The sequence below is a fragment of the Geotrypetes seraphini genome, chromosome 11 (assembly GCF_902459505.1).
Source record: "Geotrypetes seraphini chromosome 11, aGeoSer1.1, whole genome shotgun sequence".
In the NCBI taxonomy this organism is placed as follows: Eukaryota; Metazoa; Chordata; class Amphibia; order Gymnophiona; family Dermophiidae; genus Geotrypetes; species Geotrypetes seraphini.
Window position 1 is genome coordinate 55,053,514 of NC_047094.1, and position 14,995 is coordinate 55,068,508.

The 14,995-nt window shown below is 40.3% G+C and overlaps 1 protein-coding gene across 1 annotated transcript in view; it reads right to left on the bottom strand.

The window, feature by feature from the left end:
- Positions 1 to 2,559: 2,559 nt before the first annotated feature.
- The window catches only part of PIGQ (phosphatidylinositol glycan anchor biosynthesis class Q), a 45,247-nt gene continuing 32,811 nt past the window's right edge, over positions 2,560 to 14,995 (bottom strand). Inside the window, exons 7-10 of the mRNA XM_033914714.1 lie at positions 14,055 to 14,135; positions 12,999 to 13,113; positions 11,865 to 11,926; positions 2,560 to 3,823 (exon numbers count right to left, since the gene is read on the bottom strand). Of these exons, the coding sequence (XP_033770605.1) occupies positions 3,671 to 3,823; positions 11,865 to 11,926; positions 12,999 to 13,113; positions 14,055 to 14,135 (411 nt within the window). The 3' untranslated portion in view covers positions 2,560 to 3,670. The remainder of the gene's footprint in view (positions 3,824 to 11,864; positions 11,927 to 12,998; positions 13,114 to 14,054; positions 14,136 to 14,995) is intronic.

Below are 14,995 nucleotides of genomic sequence, written 5' to 3' on the forward strand. Positions count from 1 at the left end.
TGCTTCAGTAGACAATTAGGTTTCCGCCACAACAATGGCTGTACAGTCTGGGTATTCAGGGTAGGTAAGACATAGGAGAAAGTATCACTGCTTTTTGTTTAGGCTGAAACTACTTCTTCTGCGCTTCAGGAAGGGCTCAGTGCATTTTAAGCTGCATTATTTTTCCTAACCTGTTGCATTCTGTGTCTATCACTATTATTTCAGGGTGCACCCTTCTCTATTGCCAGCTTTATGTTTGCATTAATATAGAACATCTTCACATTAGCTTACAGAATACCACGATATGAACCTATACAGAGAAACTCAGCAACAAAAAGCTACAGCTATTAGCCAGAGGCCAACAAAATAGCATTGCTAGAAATGCACAAGATAAAAAGGAAATAACTAAAGCTTAAAAAGATATAGTTCCCATGAAACCTGGCTCAAAGTGGCAGGGCACATGAGAAAGGTAAAAAAAAATGGCCACAGCTATGCTGTACATTACACTAAGCTGCATAAGAGGCAGTCCTAGCTAAGACACGGCCACATGCTTGAAAAATAGTCACCCAGCAAGTAGCAGGTTTCTGCTCTTATTCAGAAAGCAGACAAGCATTAGGGAGATTCCACCAATGAAAGCAACAGTGGAATAAACACTTTTGTTTTAGGGCTAAACAACCAACCAATATGTTTCTCTTCCCTCCCCCTCAGCCCAAGCTCTCAAACTGTGTTGATGCTGTGTTGAGCAAGATATTGGTAGGATCACAGAGGTAATGGTAGTCCACCCCATTCCAACAACCTAAGGATTAAACTGATGAACATATTAAACATTTACAGAACACAGGGAAGATGATCAAGTCACGCTTTTCAAAGCCCTACTAGTTTTCACTTTAAAAGACATTCAGTGTCATTATCATGCAATGATTTTATAAATGCACAAAATTTTCTAAATCAGGGGAAGATTCTCAAAACCCACTCCTTCCTGCCGCTGGTACTGCCCACCCTCTCAGTCCAAGGTCAGCCAGAGGAATGCCTATTCACTCCAGCTAAACAAAAAAATGGAGCAAAAAAACCTCTCAAAACATTGAGAGGAGAGTGATTAAAGGAAGTCAGCAAACATGCAAATTAATCACTCAATTAGTGAGTAAATAGGTACTTATAACCATACAACTTGTTCATAGAGTCTTGAGCTCAGAGATATGGAAGTGATAACAGGGAGACTCCCAACACTACCACCTCACCGCCCAATCATTGCTTCAACTCTAAAAGCCTGTTGTAAAGTCCATTACTATTTAGAGAGTGCACAAGGCTACTGTTTTTAAGACATAATAAACATAGTAATGTAAATCTGAAACCGCAAACTTAGCTTAGGCTTGCAGGTTCCGACAGACGTGGCCCGTTTCGTTCCTGCTTCAGGGAACCGAAAAAGAGGTTTGAAAAAGTGCTCAAAGCATGGGCGCGATGAAACTCTGAAATTACAAAAATATTAAAAGATGTAAACTTTATTACTAAGTAATCACCGTTAAAACAAGCAATTTCAAAAAGATATATAAAAAAACCATTCAAGCTACAAGTGTACAAAAAAGAAGAACATGAAAATTCAGTAATGAAAAAACGCAATACAAGAAATACTATATAAAAAAGCTGCCACTATCTCGCTATTTAAACCTCTCGGGTAGAGGGTGTTTAACTTAAAAATCCAACTTTGCTCTTTCATATACAACCTCCCTTTTAAGTCACCCCCTCGAGGTAAGTTGGGAGCTTCCAGAATGGAAAAACGTAATGTAGACACTGAATGATTTTCTTGTAGCCAATGCTGAGTGAGAGGCGCTTCAAGAACTTGAGTGCTAATTCTGGATATATAATGGGGAACATATATCCAGAATTAGCTCTCAAGTTCTTGAAGCGCCTCTCACTCAGCATTGGCTACAAGAAAATCATTCAGTGTCTACATTACGTTTTTCCATTCTGGAAGCTCCCAACTTACCTCGAGGGGGTGACTTAAAAGGGAGGTTGTATATGAAAGAGCAAAGTTGGATTTTTAAGTTAAACACCCTCTACCCGAGAGGTTTAAATAGCGAGATAGTGGCAGCTTTTTTATAGAGTATTTCTTGTATTGCGTTTTTTCATTACTGAATTTTCATGTTCTTCTTTTTTGTACACTTGTAGCTTGAATGGTTTTTTTATATATCTTTTTGAAATTGCTTGTTTTAACGGTGATTACTTAGTAATAAAGTTTACATCTTTTAATATTTTTGTAATTTCAGAGTTTCATCGCGCCCATGCTTTGAGCACTTTTTCAAACCTCTTTTTCGGTTCCCTGAAGCAGGAACGAAACGGGCCACGTCTGTCGGAACCTGCAAGCCTAAGCTAAGTTTGCGGTTTCAGATTTACATTACTATGTTTATTATGTCTTAAAAACAGTAGCCTTGTGCACTCTCTAAATAGTAATGGACTTTACAACAGGCTTTTAGAGTTGAAGAAATGATTGGGCGGTGAGGTGGTAGTGTTTGGAGTTTCCCTGTTATCACCTCCATATCTCTGAGCTCAAGACTCTGAACAAGTTGTATGGTTATAAGTACCTATTTACTCACTAATTGAGTGATTATTTTGCATGTTTACTCACTCCAGCTGGCAGGTCCGCCTCTTCAAAATGGTGGGCCTTCCCCTCCCCGGGGATGCGCCGAGGAGGGGCCTAAGGCTCTGATTGGCCCAGGCGCTTAAGGCATCTCCTATGGGGGTGGGAATCACCGGCAGCAGGAGGGAACAGATATCCTTCCTGCCAGGGGGATGGATGTGGGGTGTTTTGGGGATGGGAATCACTGAGGGCAGGAGATAGTGGGCATCCCTCCTGCGGAGATGTCAGGGACCCTGGCAGCTGGAGGGAATGGGCATTCCTCCTGCCGTCCTTTAATTCGGAGGTCTTTGTTTTAAATGTGCAGGTGTATTCTGCACATGTGCCAATTGCTATCACTAGCAACTTGTTATATGCAAATATAGCATGCTTCCTTGAAACTCATTTGGATGTGTGGGATTTTGAGAATGACTTATCTTTTGCAAAATGTTGTATTTAAGCTTGCGACAGTGGCCTGTCATATTTTACGGCAAAGTTTTGAGAATCTTCCCAAGTCAGTAGCACTCCATGAATTTCAGAAAACAGCTAAAAAAGAACAATGATCTACAGATAGTGTTGACAGATATGCAACCAGGAATGAGGTTCAAAGTAAAACAAAATCATCATGCTCCAACTATAAATACAATACCATGTTAACTAAACATTTCCACTATATACACAGCATCCTAAGATTGAGAAACCCAGTTTACTGTTTTAGCAGTTGTAGCAAGGGCCTGAGCAGTGATTGTGCTTGGAATTTCTGACAGCTGCAATTTTACCACACTTGTAAAGAGTATTTAGATTTGGAGTTACTGTTCTTCCCCCAAATCCTGTAATTCCTTGAAGTCTGTCCTTTAAATACCTCTGCTGGATACAGCAGCATGGTGCTGGACTGGTATAGGTTGTGTAAATTCTGCCTTCATGGAAAATATTCCTGGAGTTTGAGCACTTACATCCTCCTATGGAGGGTTTGGGGAGGAAACGGTTACTGGATACCTCTGGCTGTGGAACCATTGCAACGGCCATATTCTTGCAGTACCAGTGAGCAGATATGGGTTGAGCTTTTTTCCCTTCCTATCTTCAGTCTTGCTTATTATCCTTTTGCTTCCACGGGTAGATCAACTCTCCCAAGAAAAGCTTCTTAAGCAAGGAGCTCCAGGAGTCCTTAGGATAGTTGCTGGAGGTAGGCAGACTGTACAACTGTACCACACGACCATAGGACAGAGGGTTGATCTGAAAACATACAAAATATGGAAAATTGTAACTGGAACTAGTGAGCACTATCTCCTGTCTGGTATGGTAGATTCTGCTTTGATGCAATTACAGTGGAACCTTGGTTTACGAGCATAATTCGTTCCAGAAACATGCTCTTAAACCAAATTGCTCGTATATCAAAGCAAGTTTCCCCATAGGAAGTAAGGGAAACTCGCTTCGATTCGTTCTACCTCCTCCTCCCCCCCTCCCCCCCGAGGCTACCGGCGCTGCTCCCTCACCCCTCCTGTTCAAACTGACATCGCACCCCCCACCCGTGAAAGCCCCCCCCCCCCGCGAGAACCACATCACACCCCCGTGCTGGAAGTGGCATCTGCCCGCCCACCCAAACAAGCTCCTTACCCCATTTAAGGAAAGATCCTCTTGCCAGAAGGCCTTGAGCATGCACAGATGCTCAAGGCCCAGCCCAGGCAAGAGGCGGGATCTTTCCTTAAATGGCACTGGCACGCAGCAGATGGGGTAAGGAGCTTGTTTGGGTGGGCAGATGCCGCTTCCAGCATAGGGGTGCGATGTGGTTCTCGCAGGGGGAAGGGGTGCTCGTTCAGCGGGACAGTGCTCGTTTTGCGAGTTAAGGTTTGCGGGAGTGTTTTGCTCATCTTGCAAAACACTCGCAAACCGGGTTACTCACAAAACGAGGTTCCACTGTACTTTACTTTGCTCAGCTCTGAAGTTTTCCTCTTTCCTTTTGCCCAACATCCAATACACAGAGGCTATAGCACCTGACTAAATTTAGATGCCTACTTTCCTCTCTAGATCACAAATATAACTAAATATATTCAAATATGTACATATGCACTTAGGTGTGAACATATATCAGCCACAGAACTGATGTAAACAGGTTTACTTAAACGCCAAAGATATTTTTTATTTTTTTTTATTTATTCAATTTTCTATACCGTTCTCCCAGGAGAGCTCAGAATGGTTTACATGAATTTATTCAGGTACTCAAGCATTTTTCCCTGTCTGTCCCGGTGGGCTCACAATCTATCTAATGTACCTGGGGCAATGGGGGGATTAAGTGACTTGCCCAGGATCACAAGATGCACCATGGGTTTGAACCTACAACCTCAGGGTGCTGAGGCTGTAGCTTTAACCACTGCGCCACACTCTCCCATGCTTAACTAAGCATGAGTCCTGCCTAGCCTTAGCCAAACTATAAAATACGCTCCATGTAAGGTATGTATGTATTTACTGAATAGCACTGGTGAGTTTTTAGCATTTACTCATGCATGTACACATGTAAATGCCATTGTTCTAATAAGTAACACATGTAATCAGCATGTAAATGTTAATGTCTATTTTATGGAATTAACCTTTTACTTACTCAGCTCTTTTCCCTCCCTATATTAAGACTGAAAAGTAGACTACTACTCTATCTAGCCTTCAAAACATACTTCACAAATAGGGTTTTCAGGCACCCACAATGAATATGCATAAATTTGCATATGCTAATTTCATTGCCTTTCGTTATATTACATGGGCCTGACGTGCCACTGGGGCTTCTGCACATCTGAGAAGTTGAAAGCTATGCTATTTGTAGTTTTACTACCAGCAGGGCCTCCTCCCAAGGCAGACAGGTTTCAGTGGAGATGTCAGACTAATGATGTACCACCCATCCGGGCAGCAGCAGTTGGGCAATGTTGGAGGTGGAGGATCGCATTTGATGCGACATCATCAAATTTACAGTGCGCAGAAGAAAGACCCAGGCAATTTACTTCTGTATTTTGCCAAGAAAACTTGATGATGAGACATAAAGAACTGACATATAGTGCTGGAAGATGGTCCCCTATGTCAGAAGAGCTGACAGTCTCCCAGAGTATGCCCAGTGTTTATGAAGCTGACGAATCAAAGCCGCCAGGATGTCCTGACGCTGATGGACAGAAAAGAGAAATCAGAAGCTGTAAAGATATTCTCAACATAGGAACATGGAACGTACGAAGTATGAATCAAGGAAAACTAAGATCAAATGGAAAAAAAACAAAAATCGATTTGATAGGGTTCAGTGAGCTTAAATGGACAGGACAGGCCATTTTCAATCAAACGAGCATGGATCTGCTCTCTGGTCATGAAACTCACAGGAAAAATGGCATGGCATTAATCCTCAATAATAAGCTTTCAAAGACAGTACTAAAGTATAATGTTATCAGTGATAGAGTTGTGTCAATCTGTCTGCAGGGAAAGCCAATCAATGTCACCTTAATTCAAGTATATGCTCCAACAACAGACGCAGAAGATAAGGATGTAGAATTGTTCTATGAACAACTTCAAAATGTAATAGATCAAACGCTGAAACAAGATGTACTGATCGTTATGGGGCACTTCAATGCAAAAGTAGGAAGAACATCTGAAGATGCAGTGGTTGGGAAGCACAGCATAGGAGAAATAAATGTAGCTGGTGATAAACTTAGTACAGTTTTGCAAAACAAACCAACTTGTTGATCATGAATACACATTTCCAACACCATAAACGTCACCAATACACATGGACCTCTCAAAATGACATGTATTGAAATCAAATTGACTACATCTGCGTAGGACAGAGATGGAAATCTGCAGTTTTGACTGCAAGGACTAACCGAGGAGCTGATTGTGGAAGCAACCATGAACTTTTGACACGCAAGATCAAAGTAAAGCTTCACAAGAAGATGATCATTAGATACCTCCCAAAATATGACATTGAAAACATTCCATCAGACTATTGAATAAAACTAAACAACAGGTTTGCCATGCTTGCACAGGAGACAGAGAGCCTGAAGAGTTATGAAATGACATCAAAACTGTTATAGTGATGAAGCTAAAAAACACACTCCAGAAGAAAAAGAAAGCCAAAAAAAATCACCTTAGATCTCAGAAGAAACCAGAAAAGGAGCAGAAGAAAGAAGACAAGCAAAACTATCTAGTGATAGAGAAAAAGTATCACAAATGAACTGAGTATTTCAACGTCAAGTTCGGAAGACAAAGAAAATTGAATCAGAACATTTAAATGGAAAAAAATCAGATTAGCGTATCAGGATATTAAGAGATTGCGGCAGAAATTCCAACCTTGATTGGGAATGCTTAAAGATGCCAATAGAATGATATTGAATGATCCAGAAAGCATTAAAAAGAGATAGAAAGGATATACAGAAAATTTATATAAACAAGGAAAACATTGGGGAAATTAACCAGGAAACTGAAGCCGAAGAAGAACCAGATATTTTAAAAGAAGAAGTCATAGCAGCAATTAAAGCTTTACTGAAAAACAAGTCACCTATTATTGATGGTATTTCAATTGAATTAATAAAAGGCTCAGAAGGTGCTATCATGGCCCTCACTCGACTGTATCAACAGATTTGGAAGGAAAAAACATGGCCAACCAATTGGAGAAGATCACTGTTCATACCTCTACTGAAGAAAGGTGGTTCCAAAGACTAACAACTACAGAACGACTGTATTAATTCCACACACTAGCAAAATATTGCTGAAAATAATACATTGAAGGCTCCAATCATACATTGAGCAAGAACTACCTGAAGTTCAGGCTACTTTCAGAAAAGGTCAAGGAACAAGAGAAATTATTGCCAATCTTAGATGGATATTAGGGAAGAGCAAAGGATACCAAAATCCCCTATACCTTTGTTTCATCGACTACTACAGCAAAGCTTTCAACTATGTGGATCACAATAAACTATGGAGAACTCTACTGCAAATGGAAATACCCAAACAAATAACTCAGCTGATAAAGAGCCTATAAGAAAAATCAAGAAGCTGCAGTGAGAACTGAATATGGCAACACTGATTGGTTTCTAATAAAAGTGGCGTCAGGTAAGGATGCATCTTGTCACTTTATCTGTTCAACCTGTATGGTGAAACCATCTTCAGAAAAGCAAATTTGGAAGAAGAGAGTGTCGGTTTCAAAGTTGGTGGCTAAAATATAAACAACCTGTGTTATGCAGATGATATAATGCTCAGCAGCAGCAGCAAATAAGACATGCAGTATTTACTGAGAAAAGTTAAAGTCAAAAGTCATAACATGGGATTAGAATTGAACATAAACAAAACGAAAATCATGAACATGGAAAATGATGAAGATTTTAAGCTTGAAGGTGATAGAATAGAAGTTGTAAAGGATTTCAATCTCCTGGGCTCTTTTGTAAACAAATAAGTAACTAGCAGGGATAAATGCTCTGCAGAATAGCACTTGGTCGCTCTTCAATGAAGGCTCTCAACAAAGTATTCAAAGGCAAGGAGGTAACACTCCAAATGAAGATCAGACTTGTCCATGCGCTCATTTTCTCAGTGGTCAGTTATGGATGGGAAAGCTGGACACTACAGAAACAAGACAGAAAGAAGACTGACTCATTTGAGCTTTGGTGCTGGAGAACTAACAAATCGATTCTGGAAGAGATCAAACAGACTACGTCACTTGAAGCCCAAATGATGAAGTTACTACTCTCTTATTTTGGTCACACCATCGGAAGAGAGAGATCACTGGAGAAGGGACATCATGTTTGGGAAGATCGAAGGAACCAGGCAAAGAGGGTGACCTGGAATCAGATGGCTGAACACACTGAAAACAACCATGGGGATGATGTTGAAGGACCTTTCCAGACTAACGCAAAACAGATCCACAATTAATCAAGTCGCTAAAAATTGAACACGAGTTGATGGCACCTAACAACAACCACCTCCATTTTATTCAAATTACTTACACACATACTCATTGTGGGAATCCAGAAAAACCTGACTGGCTGGGTGTATCTCGAGGACTGGATTAGAAATCGTGCTATACAGCTCTAATTCCTAACCTATGTGTGGTCACTTCTCTTCTCCAAGCCTCATACTTTTAGCATAGTGCTTCTCACCCCTCTCCTGAAGACACACCTTGCTAGTCAGGTTTTTAGATTACCACTATGAATATGTATGGCCTTCAATACAGTGTAACTACAAAACAGAATGTCTAGAATTTTCAAAAATAACTTGAAACTGGTCAAGCAAATAGATTATACACCCTCAAAAAAATCCACTAACCAGTGAATAAAATGTTAACTGCAGACCTCAGCGGTACCACCCAGGATTGCCTGTATTAGCAGTCACTAACAGACAAGTTACAATGAGGACCTTATGAGAGATGTTGCCATAGGAATTTGATAAGTTCAAATAAATTGATATTTGTGTTGATAAATGGGAAGATGTTGACATGTACAAGCAGGACTAGAGAATGACATGGGGCAAAGTCCCCACCCCTGCCCCATCTCTGCAGGCTCTGTTCCCATTCCCGCACGCTCTGTCCCCATTTGCACAAGCTTCGAACACTTATGATTTTATATTTAAATCTTTTTATTAAAATATAAAAAGGGACAATATTCTGTACAACTGTTTAAAAACCGCAAATAGACCCTTCCATTTTGATCTGAATTTGGAACCACATTCCCAAAGATTCAGTTGCCTAAGTTTTTACATAATCTGGGAAGGTAATTGGATTGTCTTTCAAACATGGGTGTAAAAGAGAACCTAAACTGTGTAATGGATGAACAGGAAAATAAGTGTCTATTAAATGAGGGAAAATGTTCCTTAATACCAGCAACGATGGATGAATCTGTTGCAGTAACAGTAAGATGCTTCAGCAGCTGGGCACACATCATGGAAAGATGCTGAAGGTAGGAGTCTGATCAGCAGAAAATATTCTTGTTGCCACATCAAAGGCAGGCAAGACATAAATGATATCATTTAACAGTAGTTCATTTAAATCCAAAAGCAGCTTCTGCACTTCTTTTTAAATCACTTAAATCACTGAATTCAGTTGCCAATTGTCTATGTTTTTACATATTTATACTATTTATTTATATGGATACCAGCCTCAAGATTTTAGAGAATGACACGGGGACAGTGTCCCTTGTCCCCGCCCCATCGGCTCTGTCCCCATCCCCACCTTGTTGCCACAAGCTCTGTCTCCGTCCCCGCCCCATGGGCAACCATGGGTACCCATCTCTTTGTCATTCTCTAAGCAGGATTACATTATACAACACTTCTGGAATACTGTAGAGTCCAAAGAATTCCCAGAGACCCGAGGATACTTAAAAGAACCAAAAATGTCCTCAGATGATGATGCTGATGATTTTATAAAGAAATGGAATTTGATCTGATTTTGTGTCCGACTTTTAATAAGCCTGTTCAAATGCATTGTTGCCAACCTAATTAGTCCTTCTTTATTCTTTTGTGTTGTTGACCAGGTGCACTCTGACTTGATTTTACCTCATCTACTCATATTTGCTTTTGACCTATGCTACACGAGCCAACTGGTAAACTCATTTATGGTCTCTTTGCCAACAGTAATCAATGTGGCTCCATTAATACCTGCAAGTAATAGTACGAGTTGAATGTCTTCCTCCCCCAGTTTTAGGTTCATTTCATTCTCAGGATTATAAGGGGGTTATCAAGTATTAATTTTTTCCTTAAAACTAAAACCAACTGAAATCAAAACTAAATTTAGTTCAGATAACGGATGTTTTCTTAGACCTCCTTAGATCAAACTTTTTCTATAGACATTCCACAGATAGGGGGGTCCTATATATACATTTTTTAGCTTTGGTTTTCTTCATTCCCCTTTTGTAATGAAAAATGATCTTTTTCCGAATACATTCTCGGGATTGGTTGTTTCCCTTCTCACTCATGCGAAGGCGGACCGGTTCCTCTTCTCGGGGTAAGATGGGATAGACTTGTGTTATATAACCTGCAAAATCACATGGTTAGATCTGCTGGTGATTAACAAAATGTTATCCAGCTGGAGTGTGGGGTCGGGAAGTGCTCATTTGTAGTGCACTGTACTGCGGAGAACCAACATTTGGATTCACACCGTATCGGGAGATGCCCCTGAGGTTGCCACTGACGAAGGATAAGAAATGGGGCTCTGAAGGGCGATCAGCTGGCACCCCATAAAAATCACAGCGGTCAGCAAATTAAGATAAGTTCCTGAATTTGGAGCATCTTTTGACTTATGACAAAACTGATAAGATTGATTAATATAGGAACTTCTCTAATGTCAAATTAGATGCGATTTTAATTTTTGATCTTAAATTCTTCAGTTTGATTTATTTAAGACATTAGGATTATTTGGGCTGCAAGTTAGGTTTTTTGTAATAATATAGTCATATAGAAAAAAAAGAAAGAAAACCAAAAGAAAAAATTTTATGTATATCAATTATAGTATTTATAGGAAGTTAGCCAACTGGGTGTGCAAGGTGATGTAAGTGGGTAACGTCTGCCAGGCACTTCTGTGCTACTGGTGGTATTGAACCCAGGTGAACTCGCTTTAAAAAGTTGTTCTTAGCGAGTTCCCACATACTGATTGACACCCTACAGCAGGGCTTTATTAGTCACAATGAGCCTGATTCGCCCGTAATCCGTGTGGCGCTTGAAGAATAAGAGAGCAGGTCTTTATCCAGAGTTTCAAGATTTTTTTTGACCCCTCTCATTTAGAGTAAGGCTCTATCTTTTCTGTCCATTAATACCAGGAAATTTTCTATACTCCTGGACATTCTGCCCTCTGTCCTCCCACTAAAATGGTCCGAGTTGAGTAAGTAGCTGCCAACAATCTGTGGTTTTTACTTAGGTTTGTGTAAAAGTTATGTTAATTGAGTTTTCTATTCTTTTTTACCTATTCAGTTCAAGGATGGATTACATTACAAGAGGTTACCCAGGAAGTTTAATGGACACTTTGACACAGACATTCATTAGGGTTGCTAGTACAAGTAGATCAGTACAACTATTAATCACAGTTTCAAACACATAGTTACAAGTAAAAGTAGGTCATTGTTGGCTCTTCTTTTTGTCCCAAGAGTTGCGTTAGATAGTTTAGGAATGAGCTTTTACAGTTTCCATTTCAGATACATCAGGGTTGGCTCCCTAAAATAGCCACCATTCTTGTGCTCGCCCCCCCCTCCCCCCTTTCTTGCTTACTAGGACATTCGCTTCCCCTCCCGATACACCTCCATTTTTCAAGTGTCTTGCACCTTTGGTTTACCTGCATTAGCAATCGAAGAGGTTTCCCAGTCTGCTGTTCAAGAACTCGAAACTTTACACCAGCTGGGGGGGGGGATGAAGAGAGGGAAGAGAAAATTAACACATGGCAAAACAAGATATGAGCCAACATCTGCAGTCAAATGGGTTCTACTCACCTACTCTTTATCAAGGATTATATTTGGCCAACAGCACTGGTAAGGAGTGTTCAGGGTCAATAAGAATGTTGGCTCATGTATATTAAAGAAGTAAATTCCCAAGGTGATAGTACTGAAAGTGCCTAGGCAGAATTCATCGACTATCTTTATGCTTCATAGATATTTACAGTGTATTAGTAATAGTGCTTAAGGGGTTGTTACTCAATGGACTCATAACAGATTGTTATAGAAAATAGTGTTGCACAGCCATTTTCACTGATACATTCAATTTTCTTCCCCCTCTCCAACCCTACAATGGATATAAGCAGTAATTACCCAGTTTTCAAAATCACGAGAGCCAAATTTTGTCAGTCTTCTTTCTGTGAGGGCCCATGAACTTGCAAAACTTATTGATCCATAGGAAAGAAATGATGGATCATTTACAGAACAAGAGTAAAGATGTTCATGATGTCCATGGCATAGCATCTTACTAGTCCTCACTCATGTTGATAGACAAATGCACCTGGGATTATGATTGGGAGGGAGAGTGGGGTAAAGGTTTTTTACGTGGTGTAATTTCCATTTAGGTTTTTTTTAAACTTTTTAAAAATTTTATGTATTGTTCCACACTTTGCAGTCTTTTTGGCTAAAAGAATGGGCTATAAAAGCATGTATTAAATTTAATTTCACTTTAGTTCTCATTTCATCTGTAATTACTGGTTTCAGAACCTGGACATTATGTTGGATATCTCAATACAAGTGCTTTTCACCTGCTTCAGTATTTTCATGGTGCAACTCTTGCCTAGAGCTTACATGGAAGTACAAATCAACAATGCCAATGACACTTTGATTTTCCATGACTGAACTCAAAAATCTGAAAGCCTAAGCAAGCAAACTACTGTTGAATCTGACTCCTTCATACATGCAGTCACTGAGATATCAAATTCAAGTGCATTCCTACAGGAAAACACTTGCTATGCATAGTATAATGCAATCCTTACCTGCAAGCCTGTAGGATCTACACAGACGAAGTACAAGGGAATACAGTGGAAGCGAGTCGATCATGTCCACCAGCAGATGGATTAGACCTTGAACCAGCACCACCACCAATCGCAGCTACAGAATGAAAAAAAAAAAAAAAAAGAAATCCTTTGAACTATATAGGCAATCCCTTGCCATGGCAATTCACAGCTGATTAATGCAGAAATAAAGAAATGCTATTAAAGTAGAAATATTTTCTATTAAGGGGGAATAAGAATAAAAAAATATATAATCAAAGCTTATTAACTTCTGCACTAAAGAAGCAGTGGTGCCTAGGTGAATATAACTTTGTACAGGTTAGAGTAGGCCATTTGTTCATCACTATAGCAAAGTGGTGATGGGACAAAAGCGCGCCGGACAAAGCCGCGCCGACATTTCAGCACAGACAATTGCGCACAAGACTCCAGCGCACCGCTGTAAAAGTTAATTTTAAAAAGCTCCGACGGAAGGTGTGGGGGGAACCCCCCCACTTTACTTAATACTATTCGCGCTGCCATTTGGGGGGTGGGGGCTGCAACTCCCCACAATATACAGAAAACAACTTTTTCCTAAAAGAATCGGGAAAAGGTTAAGTTTCCTCTATAATGGGGGGTTCCAAGCCCCCCACCACCACCACCAATGGCAGCACGAACACTATTAAGTCAACTGGGGGAGTTCCCCTCTCACCCCCCCCTCGTCGGAGCTCTTTAAAATTAACTTTTCCGGCGGCGCACTAGAGTCTTGCGCCCAATTGTCTGGGCTCAAATGTCGGCGCGGCTTTGTCCTGTGCACGAATGACTGTGAACCTAGCAAAGTCCACAAACAGTGCCTAAGTGAATATAGTTTTGTACAGAGTAGAGTAAGCCATTTGCTCATCACTATAGTAAAGTCCACAAAGTCCTTATAGTGGAGAAGTTTCAGGAAGAATGCCATTGCACCAGTCAGTCTAATGTAATTCTTTCACTGCCATGCAGCCTCTATATAATGGTTCCAGCTACCACTGTCAATCAGTTTGCACACTAGATAAAGTCACTTACCAAAGTGAAGACCAAATAATAGAGGGCAGTAGTGGGCAGCAGGAACAAAAGGATGGTAAAAAGCAAAGTTCCGATAAATAGCTATAAAACAAAAGCATAAGACATACTGGCTCATGAGAATAGAAACAAATATATTTTGGTGTTATCAATTTGGTTCTGATAAGAGTGATATCATGGGGAGGAAGGGGGGGGAGGTATGAAAACAGACAGTATAAGTTCTGAGCTCTGGAATCTTAACTTCCCATTCCTTGCATGCTCAATTCTGTGTACACTCCAGATCTAATCTAAAAAAAAGTCTTGTTTAGTAAGTCTAGACAGTAGTGATGAGAAGACAGGTGAACCAAATTCAATGTACAGGTTTGATTAAACTTTCAATAAAATTTCTCAGAACTAAAAATAATTAGTACAATTTGGCACTGTGAGGTAGGATGTATACCTGTTGAAGTATGAAAGAACTGTGCATCATCCAGAACATCTATTTTTATTATTTTAAACTGCCTAAATTTGATAAATGTTCAGTGGTATACAGAGCCGGATTAAGGCATGGGCAAACTAAGCACATGCCTCGGGCTCAAAAAATTTAGCGAGGGGGGGGGAAGAGTCAGATAAGCCTAGGATTCAGGAGCCTTGAATTGTCAACTATCTGGATTTTTAAAGGATTCTACAAATTTTGAAATCATTAGGCTCAAAATCAGAATGATGGCTAAAGTACTTGTATCTGGATGTTTTTCACAAATTTAGCCCTCTTTAGGTCTCTACCCACTTCCAGGCAGAGACTTTGGTAGGATCCAGCCAATGGGGAGGCTGATAGTCATGAGAAGGAGGGGTCAAGACCTGTTTGGGGTTTTGGAGAGAGCTGTTGAACTAGTGAGTATTGTGGGGGAATGGGATTGTTGAATTTAAGAAGGGAATAAAGTGTGGGTAGTCTGCAGCAGGCTGAA